The sequence below is a fragment of the Seriola dumerili genome, unplaced genomic scaffold (assembly GCF_002260705.1).
Source record: "Seriola dumerili isolate Sdu_G_001 unplaced genomic scaffold, Sdu_1.0 BDQW01000349.1, whole genome shotgun sequence".
NCBI classification, from domain to species: Eukaryota; Metazoa; Chordata; class Actinopteri; order Carangiformes; family Carangidae; genus Seriola; species Seriola dumerili.
Window position 1 is genome coordinate 1,263,689 of NW_019174604.1, and position 23,935 is coordinate 1,287,623.

The 23,935-nt window shown below is 44.0% G+C and overlaps 1 protein-coding gene across 1 annotated transcript; it reads right to left on the reverse strand.

The window, feature by feature from the left end:
* Positions 1-255: 255 nt before the first annotated feature.
* kif16b (kinesin family member 16B) lies at positions 256-23,796 on the reverse strand. Its single transcript, XM_022760614.1, has 26 exons — positions 23,404-23,796; positions 21,014-21,083; positions 20,803-20,916; positions 19,956-20,072; positions 19,155-19,252; positions 18,262-18,371; positions 17,801-17,943; positions 17,438-17,606; positions 16,461-16,592; positions 16,165-16,340; positions 16,010-16,075; positions 15,865-15,924; positions 15,347-15,466; positions 14,301-14,352; positions 13,893-14,030; positions 13,707-13,789; positions 13,476-13,564; positions 12,066-12,119; positions 10,329-11,684; positions 8,256-8,414; positions 6,891-6,996; positions 5,541-5,588; positions 1,730-1,852; positions 960-1,049; positions 793-876; positions 256-479 (listed from the first exon to the last, which is right to left on the reverse strand). The coding sequence occupies exons 1-26, from the start codon at positions 23,448-23,450 to the stop codon at positions 318-320; spliced, it is 3,966 nt and encodes a 1,321-aa protein (XP_022616335.1). The 5' UTR covers positions 23,451-23,796; the 3' UTR covers positions 256-317.
* Positions 23,797-23,935: the final 139 nt, after the last annotated feature.

The window sequence follows — 23,935 nt, forward strand, 5'->3', positions numbered from 1 at the left end:
AAACAGAGTGATGAACTTCCTGCTTCAACATTCATGACGTGGACGACGAGCTGAGCAGCACCTGACAGGTGTGAGATCTCCAGGTGGTCGGAGAGGAAACTGACCTGCACGTTTTCCCTCCTCTCACCTTCTGAGGCCACGCCCCCAAGCGGAGGCCCCCGGGGGGAGGCCCCCAGGGGGAGGCCCCCGAGCGGAGGCCCCCGAGCGGAGGCCCCCGAGCGGAGGCCCCCGAGCGGAGGCCCCCGGGGGCCAAGGCACCAAGCAGTTTTTTTTTTGTTTGTTTTTTTGTTGTTTTTTCTGGTTTGGTGCGGCGGATCTCAGCCGGTGCCGTGGCTGCCGTACTCGAAGACGCCCTTCTTAAAGAACGGCGAGAACTCACAGATGGCGTGTTTGGACAGGTGGAAACCGCCGTCGGCGTCGGTCCTGAGAGGAGAGCCGGAGGACGACAGCATCACCCGGAACAGGTTCCTCAGGTAACGCTGGAGAAACAACAACACAAAGTGACTCCATGATGATGTTTCTACTCATCACATCAGTTTCATTTCATACGACACGATATCTCAGTAAAACCTCGACTGAACGTCTTCAAATTTAACACAAGTGTCCACCGGGACTCAAGGACGGACTGATTAGACTTTGGTGGCTAAAGGCCAAAGGTCAGTCTGACCTCACAAAACACTTTTTAGCCATAACTCAAGACTTCACAGCGATTGGTCGGAGGGACACGACCACGAGGAGGTGATTCCAGACGATTCTTATACCTGTTAATAAACCCAGATTTAAATCTCATACCTCCAGGTGATTCCGGCGTTCAGCGACCATCCGCTCGTCTCTGTTTCCAAACAGCTTCTTGGGAGGGAACTCCAGAGCTGCCAGCTGAGACAGAGACATCACATGCCTTAGTGACACGTCCGTCCAGGTGAAGTCTAACAGTAAACAGGTGAATCACATGATCTCACCTCTGGATATTTCAGTTTGAGGCTCTTGTGCATTTCCCGGAAGCGACTGTAACGTCTGAACACAGTCCAGGTCTCGTCCATCACAGTGATCTGATGCAGGAGAGAGAGCGGTTTGTAACACACACACACACACACACACACACACACACACACACACACATATATATTAATGACTTATTATTTTATTATTATTCCATCTCATTTTACATGAATGTTTTTAATGTTTTTCCTGTCAGTGCTTTTAACATGTTTTCATGTTCATTTTATGTCTTTTCATGTGAAGAACTTGGTGCTACATTTCTTGTATGAAAGGTGCTGTACAAATAAATGATTATTATTATTATTAATATTATTACTAACACTATGAGGCTCCTTTTACCACTTACAAATGTAAGTAACTCTTCAGTCAGATTAATGAGTAGGAAGCATTAACTTGATCTTGCCAAATAGTGAGCCTGCATCAATGTCTGAAAACGGTTAGAACTTGTTTATAATGGTTTATTGATGATTTACTAAGTGTTAACAACCAAGTTAATAACCTAATTATAAACCATTTATAAATCCTTTATGAGGGTAATCTTATTGTGAAGTGGAACCCAATTTTCTACAAGAACAGTTCATCCTTCAGTTTATCTGAACAATTCAACACCAAAAATGGAAAGTCAAGTAAAGTACAAGTACCTCAAATGTATGAGTACATGTACTTAGTTACTTTCCTCAGCTGCACATAAGAAGGTCAAACTGGAAGTGAATGAGCTGAACAGACTCACCTTCACCTCGAACTCAAAGTGCTCGTCCTTCCCCTGCCCGCGGAGAACGTAACGAGGAATGCTAATTTTAACGGGCTCCTGGAGTCCGTCGGCGCTTGTCCCGAGAGGACGAGAAACCAAGTGCTGCAGAGGAAGTCATCGGGGGAGAGGAACAAAACAGGAAACAGGAAAAGAGAAGAAGAAAAGAGGTGGAGTAAAGGTTTGAAAAAAATTACAAGAATTGTGGTGAATTAGTTGCTGAACTTGATTTTAGCAGAAGCTGAGAATGATTTACACGACAGAACACAAGTCAAGTCATACACAGTTTAATCTTTATTATTCTGTTTACACACTTCACACTGTATCAAATTATAAGGCACATTAATTAAACATTATTAAAGATTACATTTCGTTTGTAATCATTTACCATCAGACAAAACCTCACATTTTCTTCAAGTCATCAGGTCACAGTAAATTTGATGTAATAACCACAAGACCAAAAATGAAACAGGAATAAACAAGAATCGTCAACATGGCTAAAAAGAGTCGTAAACAGAAAAACTTTCATACAAAGAAACTGTTTTTATCTTCATCCATTCGTTATGACTGCGTATCAACTACAGGGATTACAGTTAATACATGTCAACATGGACGGCTCTTCTTTAACTCACAAGACAATCCTTCCCACGAAATCACACAATCACATGACAAATGACACGTTTAAAAGTGTTTTAAATATTTAAAAAGAACTTTCAGATGTCTCTGTTTCACTTTGGCACGATGACAAATCTCCTTTTCAGACTCGTTTTCCCATCAGATGGCGATAACTTATTGAACACATCCTAAAATAAATGAAGCCTCTGATCATTTCTTTTAAAGAGGAATGAAAATGAGGAAACAGGTGAGTCTGCTGCATCCGTACGTGACCTCAGGTAAAGTCTGCCATCAGGTGTGTAACTCAGGTACACAGATGATTGATAAAGATCAAAGCTTCTGAGGTACAACCAAAGCATAATTTCCAGGAATCGCTCCGATGACTGTAATCAGAGGCGGAGGGCACTTCAGCCGAGCCGAGCCCAGACTCCGCCTTCTTCTCTCGAGTCTGCGGTTTGTGGGTTGTAAACACGATTTCTACCACCAGGCAGTTGTCGCTCTGCCTCACGACCAGGCATCTGATGTCCGATCGCTTGCGGAGTTCAAGTCCCTGAAACTGGGGCTGGACGGGGACCAGGCTAGAGCCCCGCGGCGCCGGGTGAAAGACGCCGTCCTCATGGAGAAGAGCTACGTGCGTGTCCGTCAGGAGGAACTGGAAGATGGCATCCTGACGCGCTCGGGTGGAGTTCTTGACCTTGACACTGCTGTAGAGCAGAGGACAAACATCAGCCAGGGAAGGTTTGCCGGGACCGTCCATGTTCCCGTGGACGATGTACAGCAGGTCTGCGAGGACCCGCTTGAACCTGGAGGTGACCTGGAGGCCGCTGTCCAGGATGATGTCAGGAACACTTGATGTCCAGTCCAGAGAGAGGACCATGAGGTCTTTAGAGAGTAACGGGTGATTTCCAGTCCCTTCAGAGAACCGTTCAGGAGCAAGAGCCTTCAGTAACGCCCTACAGAACTCCTGGGTAAGCTCTTTGCTGTGAGTGAAGACGACCAAGACAGCATCTTCGGTGCAGCCAAGTAGGCGGACATGCTGCCCTGCCAAACTAATCTGGACCGTCTTGATTTCAAAGAGATTAAAATGGCGAAAAAGAGCCAAGGAATCCTCAGACTCTGTGCCGGCCGAGACGACTGTTATATCCCTTTCAGACAAAAGCAAGCACCCGGGTTTGGGGATGGGTCTCTGACTGTTGGCGGTTTTGAGCCAGAAGATACTCAGAGGTTTTCCAACTTGAACTTGAGGAGACAGAGATTCCAACTTTTGTAATATCTCTGGGGAGGAAAGCGTCTGTAGCTGAGACAAGGCTGGTGGCAGCTCGACCAGCCTCTGATAAAACACTTGAGGACTTGTGTTTTTGAAAGAGGACACGGATCCCTCGGGTCGTCCTGAGACGCCGGGGGTCACAGACTCGCCGGTGTTCTGATGAAGACTAAGGGCGCGATCCCTCGACAGATCAACCAAACTGACTTTGTTTGCTGCCCGCATGCAGGGTTCAGGCTGTGGTTTTAGCTGCGTGCGATGAATCAGTGGCAGCTCGTTGGACATCATGGTCACGTACTGAGAGAGTACGACCTTCATCTCACCTGTTCCAACATTTCGAATGATGTCCCGTGTGCCTTGTAGCCTCCGACCGGCGTCTTTGTACGCTTCAGACAGTTTTCCAGTGAAATATCCTAAAACGTAACTCGCGTTGGTCGCCACCTTCTCAGCTTCTGCGTCTGTCTCTCGTTTTATTTGACCATTTACACATTCCTTCGACTTCTGCTTGGACGTGACACAACCATTGACCGAGTCTTGGGACTTTGACAATTGATCACTGGGAAGTTCTGCATCTTCTACTGCCCCTGGGTCACATGTTTGATGTTTGACATTTGAGCGTCCATTAACAAGCAACTCCTTTGGTCTATCTTCAACCTTTTCATCATCAGGAACACAGCCGGCAGAATCAGTTCTTCTTTTATCAGCGATATTCTCGTTTTCATCGAATCTGTTGCTCTTGGTTTTTGCAGAGTTGACGCAAAATAACTCGTCTTGTCCAACATCACGACCAAGTTCACAAACAGCTCGGCCCTCTTCTCGTAAAGGGATATTCACCCCTGCGTGCCACCCTGTGTTTTTGCCACCATCTTTGTAAGGCACTTCTTTTCCAATTAAGACTTCAGCTGTGGATACCAGTGTTTCTTCTCTGGGAAGCTTTAAGACGACGTTTTCAGCTTCTTCTGATGCGTTTTGCTCGACCTTAGGAGGAGAGTTTGCCTCAAGCTCCGTTGCAGAAAGGGACCTAGACCACAACCTGCAGGCTCTCTGTGTACACAAGGGGGGGGAGGGGGAGTCCATGACTACAGAAGGACGTGAAGGCTCTCTGAATTATACTCAAGTCCATAATTCACCCCAATGAGAATTACAGTTCCACCATCACCAGGTGCACAGGTGGGTCGTTAAGTGATTCAAAATTAAAAGTGAAGAGGTTTGACATGCAAATTAAGTGTCTTTCTGAGAACTTTAAAGTCCAATCAAACGTGGGAAAAGTAGCACTTGCAGATGATTATGATTGATCCCTTCTTGGCGACTGGATGGATGGTGTTTAAAGAATTCTTAAGTTTTGTTTTTAAGCCTATTGCTCAGACTCTACTCTCGTCTCGTTGCAAGTTATTTCACTGGATGAAAAAAAGCATCTGCAAATGCTGTTTTCCCAATGTTTGTTTCCATATTGGACTGTGAGCTGAAACATGACATTTTTTGATAATTTCAAGATGTTTTGTTGTCTGTTTAATATTTTCAATGCAAAGGTTTGTTTATCATCCTAAATCAGAGAATGAGCTTCCTGTCCACGGTTCTTCACAGTAAGGAGTAGAACCAGCTTTAACTTTCAGAGTTCCCAAATTTTCAAGACCCGCACACAAACCGCAAAATTTTCTGTCTCAACCTTTGACTCATGCTTTCAAAATAAAAGTCAAACCAAACTTGAGTGACTAATATTAGTGACTGGAATGATAACGAAATGTGACATTTGTTTGGAAACTCTGAAGATTTAAAATGGAAACCCATCCTTTAAAATTACATTTAATTTCTAAAATTATAAGGAATCATGTTCAGACTCTGAAACGAAAACGAAGCAGGAACAGATTTTTAATGATTGATTATTGAATTGAACTGTAAAGATACTGGTCTTACCTCATATTTATGTCTCCTTGGATTAATGTTCTTCAGCTTTTCATCGTCCTGAAAAGAATAAAACTGAACATCAGTTGATGATCTCAGTATCATTAAATATAAACTGAATTTGCAAAATAACAAGCAGCATTTTTTTAAAGTAATAATCAAAGGTTATAAATTCTACTTCATGATGGCGGGAAAAGGGGAAGAAATTAAACAAAACCAGGATTAAAAAAAAGCTAGGTGGAGAGGAACCCAGTGAAAATAAGAAGAAACCAAACTGATTGATAGAAGAGTCGATCCAGAACCATACTGGGGGAAATCATGCAGATTACAGAGGAGGGAAAGTCTTATTGTGACATGAAGAGCAGGTGGATCCTGGTCTTACCTCATCTGTTAATCTAACAGAGCTACAGTCGCTAACTTCCTCCTCCTCCTGCAGGGTTAAAGAGCTAAAGATCAGTTCTCACAACCTGTCACTGGACCTGATGCATTTCTCTTTTCACTGTTCGAGGATAAATAGTAGAATTGAACCTCCAGATGATGGATGCTAGAATATAAAAGCCCCCCAGCAGCTCTGTTGAAGGAGCTGTGAGTTGTGCCTCTAAGTGTTTGACCGGCCACTTTCTCTCTCTTATTTAAAGACTTATAGTTCAGAATTTATAGACGTGTTTTCTGTCCATAATTACAAACTGAGCACATGACATGTTCAGAATCTATTAATCAATGATTATTCTCTCAATTTATTGTCTATAAAATGTCATTACAGTGTAAAAAACACAAGTTATAATCTCCCACAGTCAAGACATTCAGTTTACCAACATGTATAACAAAGAAAAGGATCAAATTCTCTCATCTGAGAACCTAAGAACTGAAACTGATAATCGATTATCCAAATTGTTGCTGATCAATTTTCTGTCGATTGACTAACTGACTAATTGATTAATTGTTGCAGCTCCACAGATCACAATTATTGTTTTGGAGCAAAAACTTCAAACCTGATGGAATTTAATTTAGACTTTAAGGCTGCAACTAATGATTTGTGTCCTTTTGATTATTCTGCACATTAATTGATCGGACGTAGGTTTGTCCACGCTGACGTGTTTTTGTCTGACCAACCAAACACAGACATAAAAACACATTTTCACATTTAAGAAACTCAAAAAACAATTTGGCATTTTTGTTTGAACAACGACCTGAACTATAAATCAATTATCTAAATAGTTTCTGATGAATTTTCCGTCACGGTGTCAGGACGCACAGAACGAGTGGAGGTCTGTGCACATCTGGTCTGAACGTACAGCGCCTTAATAAAACCCCACAGGTTAAAAACAGTGACAGAGGGATGGAGAGTGGGACGGGCCTCACCCGGAGAGATTCACAGGACAGAGACAGATCCATGCTGCTGCCGCCGTTCAGGAGGTTCATCTTGCGTAACCTCCGCTGGACTTCCTCTTCGATGTACGCGTTTATTCTGTGACAAATATGGATGACGCAGAACCAACATTAAAAACAACTCAAACAACTTGATGAGAAGCTTAACATTTAAATATGTGATGGACAGATCGAGACTGTATTCTTCCTCTATTCACAGTATCAGAGACAATAACAAACTAATGGCTCCAGCGTGGGGGAGTATGAACATTCATTAGCAGGTACTCAGCTGTTAATCATTAGGATATTTCCAAGAAAGGAATAAGAAATTTTATAACAAAAATGGAGAAAGTTTTATTTGTTATTCAGTTATTCTGAACAATTAATCCAAATATAACCGACCAACATCCAAATCACAGGAGCTGCACTTTTTCTGATGAAGGTAAAATGTGTCACATTGTTGTGCATTGTTAGCATTAGCACTGTTAGCATCAGCACTGTTAGCACCATCAGTGTTGTGGTGCTACAGAGACGGTCTACAAATCTATTCTCCAGACGTAAAGGAACATAAACAATCATGTTCCAGACCCAACAAACATCACATCGTCCTCATTTTTCATTTTATCTGTGAAAATATAAAGAAAGAAACAACCAGTCAAACTGAAATCACAACTTGAGTTTTTTTATCGTGCAGCTCAATCATTATACGAGTTCTCCTAGTGTTATTTGAGTTTTTCACAATAAATAAATGTAGCAGTGAAAAATAACTGGTAAACAGATGTTAATGTGCATCAGTATGGAAGAGGATCAGGGTCACGTGAATTTTTTTATTTTATTCTTTGTTTAATAATTCTGAGTAAAAACTCCGGTAGCCCCAAAAGACAAATGACAACTTTTTTTTTTTTTTGACTGAATCATTTTTCTAAGTTTAAAAGAAAACCCATCGAGGGGGAAGTGATTGTCTTTTTGAGTATTTTTCTAAGTGTCTGCGTTTGTAATACTGATTTCGGCCACAAGAGGGTGAAGTGCACCACTGCTCCAGTCTAAACCTGACTAAAAGCCTTCATGTTTCCCTCTGGGTCATGTTTAATTTCTCCACGCACTAACACAAGGTTCATATAAAGTTCTGTCACGTTACTGTTCCATCTCTTGGCTATAATGTATTTACGCTTCAGGAAGTCAGTTTTCATGTGGCCCTGATCCTCTTCTGTACATCAGACTCCTAGAAAGACCAACCAATATTTGTAAAGTGTTGATTGTCAGGTAATCTGGGGAAAGTATGAGGAAATAAAGTGTTTCCTGCAGACACTGCTTTCCCCTGAGCGGGGCGACCTGAACACAGGTGTGTGTGTGGCGCACCTGTCGTCCGACAGCGGCAACAGCGTGTTCAGACTCTGGATGTGGCTGACCGGGGAGCTGCCGTGACTCGTTTTCTCCTCGTTACTGATGGAGTGAGTCCTGTTGTTCTCCTCCCCTTCGCTGATCCTCTGCCTCAGCTTCTGGATCTCCTGCTCCACCCTGGAGAAAAAACTGCTGATTTCTTCTGACCTTTTATTTCTGTGGCTGTTTAATTAATAATAATTTGATCATTTATTAATTTGATCTTCTTTTAATGCACAATGGTTATTTATCTCCAGTGTCGTTATGTACCGATGTTTCTTGTTTTATTTGTGATTGAAGAAAAGTTTATTGAGATAAAGTGTTGAAGCTTAAACTGCCCCCCCCCATCATTACAGCCTCTAATAACTCGACAATCTGCCTGTGACATTTTAAAACAATTACCTCATTACTCATGAACATGTATATGTTCTATATGTTCTACATGTTCTATATGATGCATGTTCTATATGTTCTACATGTTCTATATGATGTATGTTCTACATGATCTATATGATGTATATGTTCTACATGATCTATATGATGTATATGTTCTACATGATCTATATGATGTATATATTCTACATGTTCTATATGTTCTACATGTTCTATATGATGTATATGTTCTATATGTTGTATATGTTCTACATGTTCTATATGATGTATATGTTCTACATGTTCTATATGATGTATATGTTCTACATGATCTATATGATGTATATGTTCTATATGATCTATATGATGTATATGTTCTACATGTTCTATATGATGTATATGTTCTACATGATCTATATGATGTATATGTTCTACATGATCTATATGATGTATATGTTCTACATGTTCTATATGATGTATATGTTCTACATGTTCTATATGATGTATATGTTCTACATGATCTATATGATGTATATGTTCTACATGTTCTATATGATGTATATGTTCTACATGTTCTATATGATGTATATGTTCTACATGATCTATATGATGTATATGTTCTACATGTTCTATATGATGTATATGTTCTACATGATCTATATGATGTATATGTTCTACATGTTCTATATGATGTATATGTTCTACATGTTCTATATGATGTATATGTTCTACATGTTCTATATGATGTATATGTTCTATATGTTCTATATGATGTATATGTTCTACATGATCTATATGATGTATATGTTCTACATGTTCTATATGATGTATATGTTCTACATGATCTATATGATGTATATGTTCTACATGTTCTATATGATGTATATGTTCTACATGATCTATATGATGTATATGTTCTACATGTTCTATATGATGTATATGTTCTATATGTTCTATATGATGTATATGTTCTACATGATCTATATGATGTACAGTATATGTTCTATGTTCTATATGATGTATGTTCTATATGTTCTATATGATGTATATGTTCTACATGATCTATATGATGTATATGTTCTACATGATTTATATGATGTATATGTTCTATATGTTCTACATGATCTATATGATGTATGTTCTATATGATGTATGTTCTACATGTTCTATATGATGTATATGTTCTAAATGATCTATATGATGTATATGTTCTACATGATGTATGTTCATATGTTCTACATGTTCTATATGTATGTTCTACATGATCTATATGATGTATATGTTCTACATGATGTATATGTTCTATATGATGTATGTTCTATATGTTCTACATGTTCTATATGATGTATATGATTATGTTCTACATGTTCTATATGTTCTACATGATGTATTTGTTCTATATGTTGTATATGTTCTACATGTTCTATATGATGTATATGTTCTACATGTTCTATATGATGTATATGTTCTATATGATGTATATGTTCTATATGTTGTATATGTTCTACATGTTCTATATGATGTATATGTTCTACATGTTCTATATGATGTATATGTTCTACATGTTCTATATGATGTATATGTTCTACATGATCTATATGATGTATATGTTCTATATGTTCTACGTGTTCTATATGATGTATATATAGTATGCATTATATATATTGTATGTGCTCTGACCTCTGCTGGTCCAGGTCCGTCCCCCTCAGGTTCCTCTGGACCGAGCTCTTGTGTCTCTGCTCCTCGGTGTCGGGCTCCAGGGAGACGCTGCGCCTCAGGGCCGAGTGCCTCCTCTCCAGCCGGGCCACCGCCTGCTCCATGGCCTCCCTCTGCTGCTTCTCCTTCGACTCCAGGATCTCCTTCTCCTTCCTCCTCACCTTCTCCTCCTGCCGGGCCACGTTGGCCGTGAACTCGTAGGTCTCCTGCAGCTGCTGCAGCTGCTGAGCGCTGTGCCAGTGGAGGTTCAGCTTCTCCTCCTTGTCCTCCAGCTCCTTCTCCACCTGGTACAGCGTGTTGTCCAGTCCCGGCGGACTGTCGCAGTTCCCGTTGCTCCCTCCGCTGCTGCGCTCCAACATCTCCACGGCTCTCTGCTTCTCCTCGGCCAGCGCGGGGAGGAGGCCGTCGGCCAGGCTGGCCAGCTGCCGCTCCTTGAACTGCAGTCGGTGCTCCGCCTGTTTGACCAGCTGCTCCTCCTGGCACACAGCTGTGGCGTCCTGCGCCCCCTTCTCCTGCGTCTCCTTCAGCTGCTGCTGTCGTTCTCTGAGGCCGTGGGCGAGGAGCAGCACTGTATTACGCTCAGCGGCGACCTCCTTCTCCAGGCGCTCCCTCTGCTGCCGCAGCCCCTCCTCCAGCTGACCCAGCTCCTTCACCTGAGCCGCCTTGAAGTCCGTGTATCGAGCCTGGGCAGACCGCGCCTCCTCGCCGGAGTCCTCCACATCCGGCCGCTCTCCGGTCTCTTTGGCACGGAGGAGCTCTCCTCGGATCTCGGCCAGCGCTCGGCGCTCCTCCTCCAGGCGGCGGGCGTCCTCCCGGGTCAGCAGCGTGGTGGCGGCCTCGTGTTTCTCCCTCAGCTGCTCCTCCAGCCTCCCCACCAGGCTCAGCTGCTCCCGCTCCTCCTCCTCCAGCCGCCGCCGCTCCACCTCCAGACGAACCTTCTGCTCCTCGCGCTCCCTCTTCAGCCTCTCCAGCTCACGATAGATCTCCGTCTGCTCTGCAGCCTCCTGCTGCAGCCGCTGCTCCTCATCCTGCTTCTCCTCTGCCTCACCCTCCTGCTGCTGGTTCTGCCGCTGCCGCCTCTGGAGCACCTCCCCCGGGACCTCGGAGCGCCTCTCCTCCTCGAAGCGCTCCTTCTCAGCCAGGAAGTCCCGCAGGCGGCTCTCGATGTCCTGGCTGCGGCGGCGGAGGCTCTCCTCCTGACGGAGGATTCGCTGCTGCACCTCCTCAGACTCTTTCCTCTGACTCTCCACCTCCTGCTGGAGGCGCTCCAGCTCCGCCTTCTCACTCTGCTGCTTCGCCTCCATCTCATTGATCAGCCTCCTGCAGCAACACACACACACACACACACACACACACACACACACACACACATTAATTAACGGTGATGTGACAACAACTGGATTTTTGGTCACATGGTATGTCCCACCATCTCCATGACGACTGAGCGGACTCGATTTGTCTGACTATTATTTGTGCGAACAGATCGACATCATCTGTAAAATAAACAACAGGTCGGAGAGCCAATCAGAGGAGAGGCTCAGAGCCTCCTCTCTTCTGATTGGCTCCACAGATGTAAAACCAGACTGAGATGGTTCTTGTTCTCTCAGGACAGAAGGTCAGAGTTTAACGATGGGACGGAGCAAGGAACAAAAAGACATTTGAGTCTGTTGCTACATTTGGAGGAAACTTCGACTCTTGTACCTTTTCAGCTCCAGTTTCTCCAGCTCCTCTCGCTGCTGCCGCTCAAACTCCAACCTGGAAAACAAACACCTCCGTCAGCGTCCTCCGCCCTCACCAGAGGAGGAGTCACACACGAGACACCACAACTACTGACGCAGGTGACGCAGCACATGTACAACGACAAGCTGCAGATGAAATGTAGAAAGGCAGTGTGAGGAAAAAGTTTTCTATTGGAACAGAGACAGAAGCAGCAGGATGACGTGCAAAACAACAACAACAACAACAATAATAATAATAATAATAATATGATGATGATGATGATAAAACACAAAGACAGACAATGAGGGTTCAGGTCGAGAGACTGGACGAGTCTTTGTGTCAAACACGGGACAGTTAGACAGGAAGTGGACGGCTGAGTCTACCTGAGGAAGACGGGGCCCTTCTCAGTGAAGAGACTGTGGACAGGACGGGGGGCAGAGTTAGTCCCAGCAGGGAACAGAGAACAGGAAACTGTTTAATAATCTGAACCTCTGCAGCTTCTTCTACAAGAAACAAACTAATGTTCACGACGTGTGACAGTTAATCTGGGCCTGATGGAGCAGACGGTGATCAGCAGGGTTCATCCTCTGGAGACGTTTCACAGAAAACGTCATAGCAACTAGACATCAGACACAGCTGACAGAGAGAGGGTGCGTCCTCTGGGGAGCGGGACAGAGCTCAGTAAATATCATGAAGACCAGGTCCCGTATTCACAAACCATCTTAAGACTAAAAGCTTCTCCTCACTCGCAGATTCAGGAGAAACTCCGATGGTGTCAGTCCCGACTTCAGGACATTCACAAAGACACGGAGCGCTGACAGCAGATCAGTGTCTTCACTGACAGCAGATCAGTGTCTGGGAGCAGCTATCAGACTCACTGACAGCAGATCAGTGTCTGGGAGCAGTTCTCAGACTCACTGACAGCAGATCACACAGACTCTCAAAGAGCTGCCGCCACAGCTCCGGACACTTTCCACCACGCTGAATCATGAGACGACTCAGTGAGAGGGAGGGAGGATCTCTCTGAACTCTTAGTGGAAAGATAAAATGCTTTGTGAATACAGGCGCTGATCAATAGATGTATTGATGAAGGATCGATGGAGGCCATGAAGTCATCAGGGTTCATCCCCACAGTCACTTTACTCTGAAAATCAATGTGTTTTATGAAGTTGTGTCTGAATCTGAAGTGACTCCACTTTCTTTAAATGTTTGTCAGTGCTGCAAACTGAGTGGATCAGCTGACCAGGACCCTGACCTCTGACCTCTGTGTTTACAGAGGTCAGAGGTCAGAGGTCAGGGTCCTGGTGGGGAGGTTGATGCGGGGGGGGGCACTGCAGCGTCCGAGCTGATCGTTACATGCAGCTGAAGGCGACTCTGGACTGACGCACTCACCCGGGGTTGTAGAGCATCACGGTGGACAGGTTCTCACAGGACTTGGACAGATCCGTCATGGACAGACTGAAGGTGGAGAGCAGGCCGCTCTGAGGGGGAACAGGTCAGAGGTCAGAGGTCATTAACAGGTTGTTTCACAGTCAAAGTTGTCTTTCTACTTGAGCCATTTAAGTCTTTAAATATTTGAATGTGAGACACAAAGATCCCGACAGCAGACTGAGGCTTTCACACCTTTCGTTTCTCCCTCAGCTTGGCCGCCTCCTTCGGATGGTTGAAGCGGAACATGTTGGTCCTGCCGAGCAGAATGACGGCGCCTGGACGACCACAGAGCAAACGCTTCATCAACACGTTTAAACTCACAGAGCAGGTTAGAGACAGAGACGTTAAGACCAAATGATCCTGGCGTTCCCTCCTCACCTTGGTTGAGCTGCGACGGCTCCGTCACCTGGACTCCGTTCACCGAACACTGAGCTCCGCCCAGAGGAACCAGGGTCACCGTGCCGTTCTGGTTCTCAAACATACAGTGTTCACTCTCCAGGTCCAGACCGTGAAGGACTGTGGGAAAAAAACAGAATGACTTTCATCTGTTTATTCAGAGGAAACATGAACCACCGCTGTCAAATCTTGTAATGATTTCTATGTGAAGTGACCTTTGACCTTTGGCCACCAAAATCTAATCAGGTCATCCTTGAGTCCTAATGAACGTTTGTACCAGACTTGAATAAGTTCCTTCAGTTTGTTTGTTAGTTTGACGTCTCAGAAACTACGTGACAAAACCTCCATGTGACTGTGTGCGTTCCCATGATGCAACAGCAGCTCACTCACTGATGTCCTGCTCTGTGGACGCGTCCTCTCTGCCCACATACGTCCGTCCCTCCTGAGGACGAAGGAAAACAGAAACGTCACAACAGGACACGCCCCTCTGCTCAGGTCACTTCATTTCTGACGCCAACATCCGTCATCAACAGATAAACCTTCCTTCTCTCTGTGTCGTGAAGAAAACATGTTTAAAAAGACTTTTCTGGGGTTTCAGGGAAACTGTTAAAGTTCCTCCAGTGTAAAGGTGTGTGTCCATGTGTAGTGTGATTATAGATCAGCTCTAGCTTCTATATTAATACTGTGAAAGTATCAAAGCCTCAGTCCACAGAGAAATGCACACAGCCTGTATTCAGAAACTGAGCCTTAAAACCAGCCGTCAGGACTTCTGGAACTTTGTGATGTCACAACAAAGCAGTCACCAAGCCCCGCCCACAAAACGCTCTGTTCTTGGTAAAACTCGCCACAGTATATCTTCTTATGGGTGTCAGAACTTAAATAAAAGTGGGACCTTTGAATAAACAAAAAATAATAGTTTTAGGCTTTAAGAATAAAATTAAAAATTACAAACTTGATAAGACATCTTTTCACTGATTGCTTCTTATTAATATGAAATGTTATAAAATATTTTATTAAAAACCCAAACATTAAAAGTATTTTTTTTTTAAATCTACCGTTATTTTCAATACATTTTCTAAAACGTTTTAAAAGAAATCCTAAATTAAAATATTTCCTAAATGTTTAAACAAGTGGACTTCTGATTGGCTCCTGACCTGTTGTTACTAGAGCTCCAGAGAGAAGCCTGAGAGAGGAGATGGAAACTACACTGAGATGGTTTTTATATCTTCTGATGGATCAACACTTGAAATAAAACACAGAAGAAGAAACATGGAGCTTTAAACTTCTTTCAGTGTCGTTTATAAAACACCCTGATGGAGGCCTGAAGACTCTAGAAAATATAAATACTGTTCACAGGCTAAATGATATATCACTTCAACACTCTTTAAGGACGAAGCAAACTGGACCCCGTCTCTGTGCAGCAGGTGACCTCTGACCTTCAGATGGTACAGGATGATGCCGGTGCTGAGCAGGTCGTCGTCGATGCCGATGAGGTGAGGCAGCTCCGAGTCCAGGACCACGCCGATCCCCTCTTTCCTCAGAGCCAGAGTCTCCTCCTGCAGACACGCCACTGTTCAACCACTTTCATTTCAACCGCTTCACATCGACTCAGCGCCGTGTGGAAACTCACGAGGAACATCGACATGGAGAGTTTGTCAGAAGAGAAACGAAGGATGAGATATTCCTCTATCAGTCCCACAGAGGGGAACGCTTCAGTGTCGCAGCAGCAAAGTGACAGTACAAAGAAAAATGATATAATAATATGTACAATTTAAATACTTCGAAATAATATTATCCACAATCCTTTGACCCCCAAAAGTTCCCTCAACGTGTCCACGAGAATGAGGCGGACGGACAACCTAAGAAACAAAATGGCCGCCACTCTGCCTGTCGCCGGGCGGAGGAATACAAACCCTGACGTCTGGAGGTCGACACACAAACACAAGCTTCTTACCTTGAGGATGTTCTGTGTCTCGTTCCACTTGTTGGTCCATTCTTTCGTCAGCTCCAGAACCTGAACACAGAGTACCACACGTCAGATCACATGACCTTCAGCCGCTGAACGGAGAGCGGCAGGTGAAGACACTGAACGGACTCACTCTGGCTTCGTTCTGGTGCAGTTTCTCCTCCATGCTCAGAGCGGTGGGCGAATCCAGGAGAGCGATCTGACAAACAGACACACGGGTCAGAGACAACGTCCTCGCCCGTCACACAGCGTGGCGGTATTTAGTTTCTCCTGTCAGAGGTCGTTTACCTGGTTACCCTGAACCAGCAGAGCCTTCAGCCGGGCGATTTCAGCCCGCAGTTCTCTGATCAGCCGGACGTTGGCGTCCTCGTTGATGGTCGGCTTGTTGATGATGTTCTTGGCTCGGTTGGCGTAGCGCAGAGTGCTGAGGGTCTCGCCGTAGTTGACGTCGGCGGGGGAAACGGCTGCGACAGGAAGCCATTTTAACAGATTTACATCATATACTTGTGTGTATAGATACACAGATACTTTATTTAGGGTTAGGTGTGTGTGTGTGTGTGTGTGTGTGTGTGTTGGCTGCTCACTGGCGATCATGATGGTCTTGGCGTTGCCGCCCAGGCTGTCTTTGAGCAGCCACGTCAGCACAGAGTCTCTGTAGGGAACGAACACCGACTTCTTCTTCAGGTTGGTGTTCACGCCGTCCTGCGTCATGTCGGCTGCACAGGAAACACACGTCAGTCAGTCACATGACCGGTGTCAGCTCTGATCATCACACTCATGTTCTGACTGAAATTCATCGTCGTTTAAAGACATTTCATAAACTGTGATTGTGATTAAAGTTTACTGTTTTTTTTTTAACCCGGTCTTTATTTGTCACATGACAACAGGTGTGAAACGCTTCCAGCTCCCAACAGGGCAAATGACTGAAAAACTAATGTGAAAAACATAATGAAATATTTTTAACAAACAGAAAACGCAGAGAGAGAAACATTAAAGTGAATTTAAAGCTCCATGTTTCTTCTTCTGTGTTTTATCTGAAGTGTTGATCCATCAGAAGATATAAAAACCATCTCAGTGTAGTTTTACATCTCCTCTCTCAGGCTTCTCTCTGCAGCTCTAGTAACAACAGGTCAGTGAGCCAATCAGAAGAGAGGAGGCTCTGAGCCTCTCTTCTGATTGGCTGACTGTTTTCTGACTGATCCAATAAAAATATAGCAGATTTCAGGTAAAAACACTCAGAGAAACCAAATCCTGCAAGGTTTGGATGGTGGGTCCAGGTGGGCGGGGCTTGGTGACTGCTTTGTTGTGACATCACAAAGTTCCAGAAGTCCTGACGGCTGGTTTTAAGGCTCAGTTTCTGAATACAGGCTGTGTGCATTTCTCTGTGGACTGAGGCTTTGATACTTTCACAGTATTAATATAGAAGCTAGAGCTGATCTATAATCATGTGCAGAAACGTAAACATGGCGTCACTGAGGAGAGACGAGTCCAGGGTCTCAGTTTGTGTGTGGAACAGGAGAAAGGCTTCAGACACATGAAGAAGAGCGAGTGTGTTTCTGACCTAGAGCAGAGATGACGTTGCCCAGGGTGACCAGCGACTTGTTGATGTTTCCTCCTTCTTTCAGTCGGACGCCGGTGGCTCCGGTGGCGTCGGCCCGCTCGCTTCCTGCCAGGTCGACCAGGTGGATCTTACTGACGGTTTCACTGGGCATCTCTGCGTCAAACTTAGCCTGAGATTAAAGAATAAGACGTTATTAATGAGGACTTCCTGCTGTCACTGGGCAACACGTTTCACATTAAAACATCATTAGAGCGTCTCTGAACGTGACTTCAAAGTAAAAGATCATTTCTCTCTTTGTTTTCTGGAACTACTTTCTCAGCGGAGCTCGTTATTTCCTCTCTGAGGTCGCGAGTCGCCCCTGACCTGAGTGAAGTTGATGGTGAAGATGGCGTGGGAGCGGCTGCTGACGTCGTTCATGCCGGTGCTGGCGGTGGTGCGGTTGATGTTCCCGGCCTCCATCAGCTCCTCCACGTCGCTGTAGTTCTGCACCAGGTGTTTGGACAGATCTGAGATCAGGAGGGAGGAGTCACGTCACGATCAAATTGTTTCCTTTTTCTTATTTTACCGGAACATGTTTTATTTCCTTCTTTTGATTCACTTTAATGTTTTTATATTAGTTGTGTTTTGTGAAGCATCAGTAACTCACAGCTTTACATTTAACATACAATGTGTCATGAGACGTGGCAGGTTACCTGGAAACACCTGTCTGTCTCTGTCGACAGGTGTCACACAGCAGGAAGTTAAAGCTACGACCTGAACCATCTGAATTTAAAGAAAACTAGAAGCACAACACTGGAGCGCGGCCGAGGTCGTGGCGGTTTCACCTTCGACATAGGGGCCGTCCTTCGGGTGCTCCCGGACTCTCAGGTTGTAGGTCTGAGTGGATTTCCTCCTCAGCAGGTCTCTCACCCTCTCGTTGTAGATCTCCAGGTAGCTGCAGAAAAACAACATCAGTCTCAGCATCTCAGGTTTGTAGTTCGTTTTCCTTCAGTCTCATCTTTGTGCCTTCAAAATAAGAGCACGGCTCCTCATCAATACGTTTCCTCCTGATACAAAGTGGAAGTTACTTCCTGAACTTGTTAACTTCATAACAAGTTGATTATCAGGAGACAAGGATGTCTTTGTAATCCTGCTTTGGGTGCGAACGCTTGTGTTAGCACCATGAGAGTTGGTGACGCTCGACCTACAGATCACGTCTTCCTCCAGACATAAAGGAACAATCACATCATCATCATTTAAAAATAAATCTGAAAATTAAAAGCAAAAACGATCATTCCATCAAAAGACCTCAACGACCAGCTGAATAAAAAGCTAAAGGCACCTCTCAGCGCTGCAGTAAGAAGAAGGAGAATGTCTGTTTTGCAGACTTTGTAGAGGCGCCTTTAGCTTTTTACTCAGTTTTGTCGTTGAGGTCTTTTGTTCTACGGTTTAACTTTAAGTGATTCCTTCAGTATAAGACCAAGATCAGGAGAAAACCTGAAACACTTCAGTGAACAGTTTAAGGAAACCTGAAGGAGAGTTAAAGGTGTTCTGTGCAACTGTTTTATTTTAAGGAAATCTAACTCAGTCTTAACGTGTTTTGGACAAAGAAAAAGAAAGAAGACAAAGAAGAACGACGAATTCATCGAATCAAACAGAAGTAAAACATCTGTAAACGCAGTGAGAAACATTTATCCACTTTTCTTTAGAACATGAACTGGGGTTCGGGTCGACCCACCTGACTTCTGTACGAAACGAAGCTACATCCCATCGAGTGGCGTCAGAGATACGACTGAACAAACCCTCACAGATCCTGGGGATCAGACCCGCGTCTCCCTGAAACAACGAGAAGCAGCGTCATCAGAGCACAGCTGTAACAGCTGGAGCTTTTCCACCAGTCCAGGTCAAACACCAGATAAAGATCAGCTGTAGCTGCAGGAGTTGAGGCGTCTGAACACATCACATCGTCACACTCTTCTGCTGGTTAACATGGAGCTTCAATAAATCATCTGCAGATGAATCGTTCATAATCATGTTAAACTGTATCTGTGCTGTGACCCTGATCTACTGTCGCCACCCTCCAGTCAAACCACACACCTCCTGCCTCCTAACGATCAGGTGATCTCACACCTGATCAATAAACACGTTCTCTTAGATTCTGTGGTTTGTGTTTTTCCTCTTTGCTCCGGTACCAGTCTCTGTCAGTCCCGCTCAGTGAACTCAGCCGGCTGCAGATAAGACTGGACTATGAAGAAACCCTCACGTGGCTGCTTCACCAGGGGCGACACAACACTCAAGATTAAGACCAGGACCTCAGAGACAGGAGGAAACCTCTGCGGGGTTTTAAAGCAGGAGGTGGAGAAAGGTTTTTATTGACAAAAACAGAAAGAATTATCGTCGGACTGAGTGATTAAAGTGAAGCCTTTGTGCTGAATGATCAGGCAGGTCGATCATTCAGCTTCAGGCTTATCACACAAGGTGTTTCTAGATAAGAACATCTGGACTGTGGATGTGAAACATGTGTGGAGTCGTGTCTCACTGGATTTCCCATCATGGTGTAGGACTTCCCCGAGCCGGTCTGACCGTAAGCGAAGACGCAGGCGTTGTAGCCCTCGAACGCCGCTTTCAGCACGTCGGTGCCCAGATCTCTGAAAACCTGCCAAGGGAACCAGAAGATGAAAGTGGTTTTAGTTGTGTCAGGATCTCTTCACGGCCTCTGTTGACACGTGACCCGGCGCAGCAGATTACATGAGTGTGTGAGCGCTGATGTGGCGGAGCTGTCACGTGATGCGTCTGAGCTCCTGAGTAAACACAGCTGCTTCCACGGAACAAGAGTCTGATCCTCCCTCCAAAACCTCTGTGACACCAACCAGCACAATTAACCCCGTGAACCCCGGCTGCTGCTGCTGCTGTTGTTTACAGCGTGACAGCACAGTCGCTGCGCAACAACAACAACAACAACAACAGCAGCAACAATCAAGTCAACAGATGAAATGAAATTTTGTCTTAATTTCTGTGTGAAGTCTTGAGTTAAAAATCAGTTCGTCCTTGAGTCCCAGTGAACGTTTGTGCCAAATTTAAACTGATTCCCTTGAGGAGTTCTCTCAAAATCATTTTTTGTGAGGTCACCATGACCTTTGACCTTTGACCTTTGAGCACCAAAATCTAATCAGTTCACCCTTGAGTCCTAGTGAATGTTTGTGCCAAATTCTAAGAGTTTCCATCAAGGAGTTACTGAGACATCGTGTCCACGAGAATGAGACGGACAACCTGAAAACAAAATGGCCGCCGCTCTGACTGATACAAACACCTGATTTGAGTCAAAAACAACTTTTCTAAACCGTGAGAGAGAGACGCCGTCTGTCCTCCTGAGACGAGACACTCACCCTCTCCTGAGAGACGAAGGCGGAGCTCTTACAGTCCGTGGAGTCGTAGGAGAAGTCGTACGTGAAGGTTTTGGTTCGATCCCTCGTCGTGTCTCCTGCCACGCCGTCAGGGATCTTTAAAAAAATAACCACAACACAAAATGTAAACGACCCGAGTTCAGCTACAAGGACGGTGAGATCATTGTTAAAGGTCACGTGAAAACAAAAAGACCTTCAGGTTGGTGATGGAGGTTTTGGTTCCTTCCATCTTGATGATGCTTTTCGCCGTCAAGTCCTTCTCCCTGTGAAACAAATCTGAGTTTATTCTCCTTCAAAAGCAACGATCACTTCAGTTTCACGTCACAGGCTCCACTCTGTGTTTTTGGCGGGAATCCTTTTCCAGGTTCAGATTCATGTTTTAACCTTTAACTGAATATCCTGAAACACAGAGGACAGTCCAGAACATCTCAACTTTAAAACACGTCATCATCATCATCATCGTCATCATCATCATCATCGTCAGAGACCTTTAGACTGGAGGAGCTTTAAACTTATTAAACCTTAATGTTTCCCTTCAGTAGTTTCAGACACATAAAACATCATGTGCTTTTCATTCGAAAGGAAAATATTCCAATAGCTGTAAAACGACGTCACACTTTCAGCTGCAGAGACCTTGTTAAGTGTTTATATCATATATAGATATAGATACATTATATATATCTATATATACATAAAGATATATATAATATAAACACACACATATTCTTATAATTCATCCCCAAACATCTGGTACCTCTGGAACCTCTTTGTCTCCAAACTAGAACTTGGAGACAAAAGAGCTGCAACTAACTTTTATTTTCAATATCGATTAATCTGTTGATTTCTTTTCAATTCATTAATTAAATTTTTTTTGATAAACATCAAAAAACAAAACAATAAATTCCTCTCACGACTTCACAGACTCAAAAGGGACAAATTATTCTCAAATCAGAGAACGTTTAATATTTTTTGCTTGAAAAACGACTTCAGCAGTTAACTGACTGTCAAAACAGTCAGTTGATCAACTAATCAATGAATCGATCAATTCCTTAACTTATAAAGTTGAAAATACCAAAGGATGGAGAGAGACGTCACTTAAAATACTCATATCTTTGAGCGTTGTTATACGTCTTCTCATCTTCAACAGTCTTTATTCTGCTGACGTCAATAAAAAGCACATGACTGAAGCTGAACTGAGTCAGCGACATGTTTGCTCAGCCGTGTGTGATCCTCCGTCTCCGCCCGGGTTTGTTCTCAGGCTTCATGGCGTCTTCAGTGTGTCACTGCACAGTAATAACAGAGGACACCTGATGCCTCTGCAGGAACTCTCAGCTCCAAAGTCTTTGAAAGTCAGATTTCAGGTCTGTGTCAGCCGCGTTTGACAGGACGTGAAGGTGTCTGTAATCTCAGCACAACACAATAACAACCACACGTTATGTAACGCTGAGTGTTCTCATTATGAGTCTGTCATATAACTTCACACAGACACACGAGACGCTCAGAAAATGTGTCAAGGATTGTTGAAGTAAAGTTTATTGCAGGCTGCAAAGAAAATAACTTATTTCCTTTATCAATTAACAGCCAATTTTTTTCTTTAATAAGTAATTAATGGCTAATAAATTAAAAAAATATCACTGCAATCTCCACAGGATAAAGCTAATTTTATTAAAAGTTGCTTTTATCTAACAAACATAAAAAAAAGAAAAAGAAAAAGATATTCAGTTGACTTTCATAGAAAACTAGAAAACAGGTAAATAATTATATTGTAAAGAAGCTGCGATCAGTGACTTTTTGGCATTTTTGCTTAATAAATAATTTAAACAACTGACAACATTTTCTGTCAATTTACTAAATTAAATTTTATTTTTGAACAATTTCAAAAAACTAATAATTAATAAATTTTACAGTGTTAAGGCAAAAAATGAATTATTAGGTCAGTGAAATGATTGAACAACAATCCTAAATCTTCAGGTTTGAGAAACTGACACCACAGGATATTTTACTTTTTGCTTGAGAAATTATCAAAACAATGAATCATTCATCAGTTGCAGATCAATAAATCACTTGACTGATTATTTGCTTCAGCTCTAACTGATACTGACATTACTGTAAAAACAGACTGAAAAACAGCTAGTTGTGAAGTAAATAAAAATAAACTCTGTCTGCTTTCTCTTCTCTAATCTTTGCTCAGCAGAAACTCAGCTGCACCTGCTCTGCCTCTCAGGTGCAAACAGGTGAGGACATGTTGTCAGTCTGGACATGAATACCTGCTGCTGCTTCACACAAAACCTCAAAACCACCTGCAGTGACACGCCTGTGTTCACCTGGCTGAACCGAAACTCCAGCGCCCCAGGCTAAAATCTCTCTGGACCACATTATGTGACAGTAATAATAATAACCTGTAGGTCGTTTCACGGTGTAAGAATAAAGTCTGAGTCCATTAATGGGATTTAACCAGCCTCAGTGCAGCGGCTACATCTGTGTGAGCCAGTTAGCATCACACAATAACTATAACTGTGACATTACAACTACAACAACCGGACTGTAACCGTCAAAATGTCCGTTTAAATGTCCTCAACTCACCGCCTGTTCATGGGCCTGACCCGGACAGCCACCCGAACCGATGCCATTGCACATCCCGCTGTTGTCCGCCCTGTGTAGTCGTAGGTCGGTCCAGTCGGTTAGCTTCAGGGCGAGCGGCGCTGCTTTATAACAAGCTAATCAGCTAACGGGCTAGCTGTAGCCGGCTGTCATGAGCCGCGGCGGGATAAAGAGGGCAAAAGTCGCAGAGATAACCGCGCGACTGCAGACAAAATGTACAAACTGAACAGACCGTGGGGGGTGGAGGTGAAGGTGGAGGTGGAGGGGGTCGACGCCGTGGACAGATGTTATCGTGGCCCGGTGGCGCCGCGTCGCTGTCCCGGTGTTGACCGGCTCTCCTCCATGGTCACTGTTGAGTAGCCGTTAGCCGCTAGCTGTTAGCATCTGCTCTAGCGCCAGTCCAGTCACTAGTGTGACAAAAAGAAGCGTCAGCTGATACAAACATTACACCCGTACGGGGGCCGGGAGGAGACAGAAGTCTGGACTGAGCCGGTGTTGGACAAAAAGGATTTTA

Bases quoted from the DNA above. Each gene is read 5' to 3' on its own strand.
- kif16b (XM_022760614.1), bottom strand. From the start codon at position 23,450: ATGGCATCGGTTCGGGTGGCTGTCCGGGTCAGGCCCATGAACAGGCG. The intron at 17,607-17,800 runs GTCAGGGGCGAC...CTTTAATCTCAG, and splicing joins TCACCATCAACTTCACTCAG to GCTAAGTTTGACGCAGAGAT. The intron at 16,341-16,460 runs GTGAGCAGCCAA...TTCCTGTCGCAG, and splicing joins CAAGACCATCATGATCGCCA to CCGTTTCCCCCGCCGACGTC.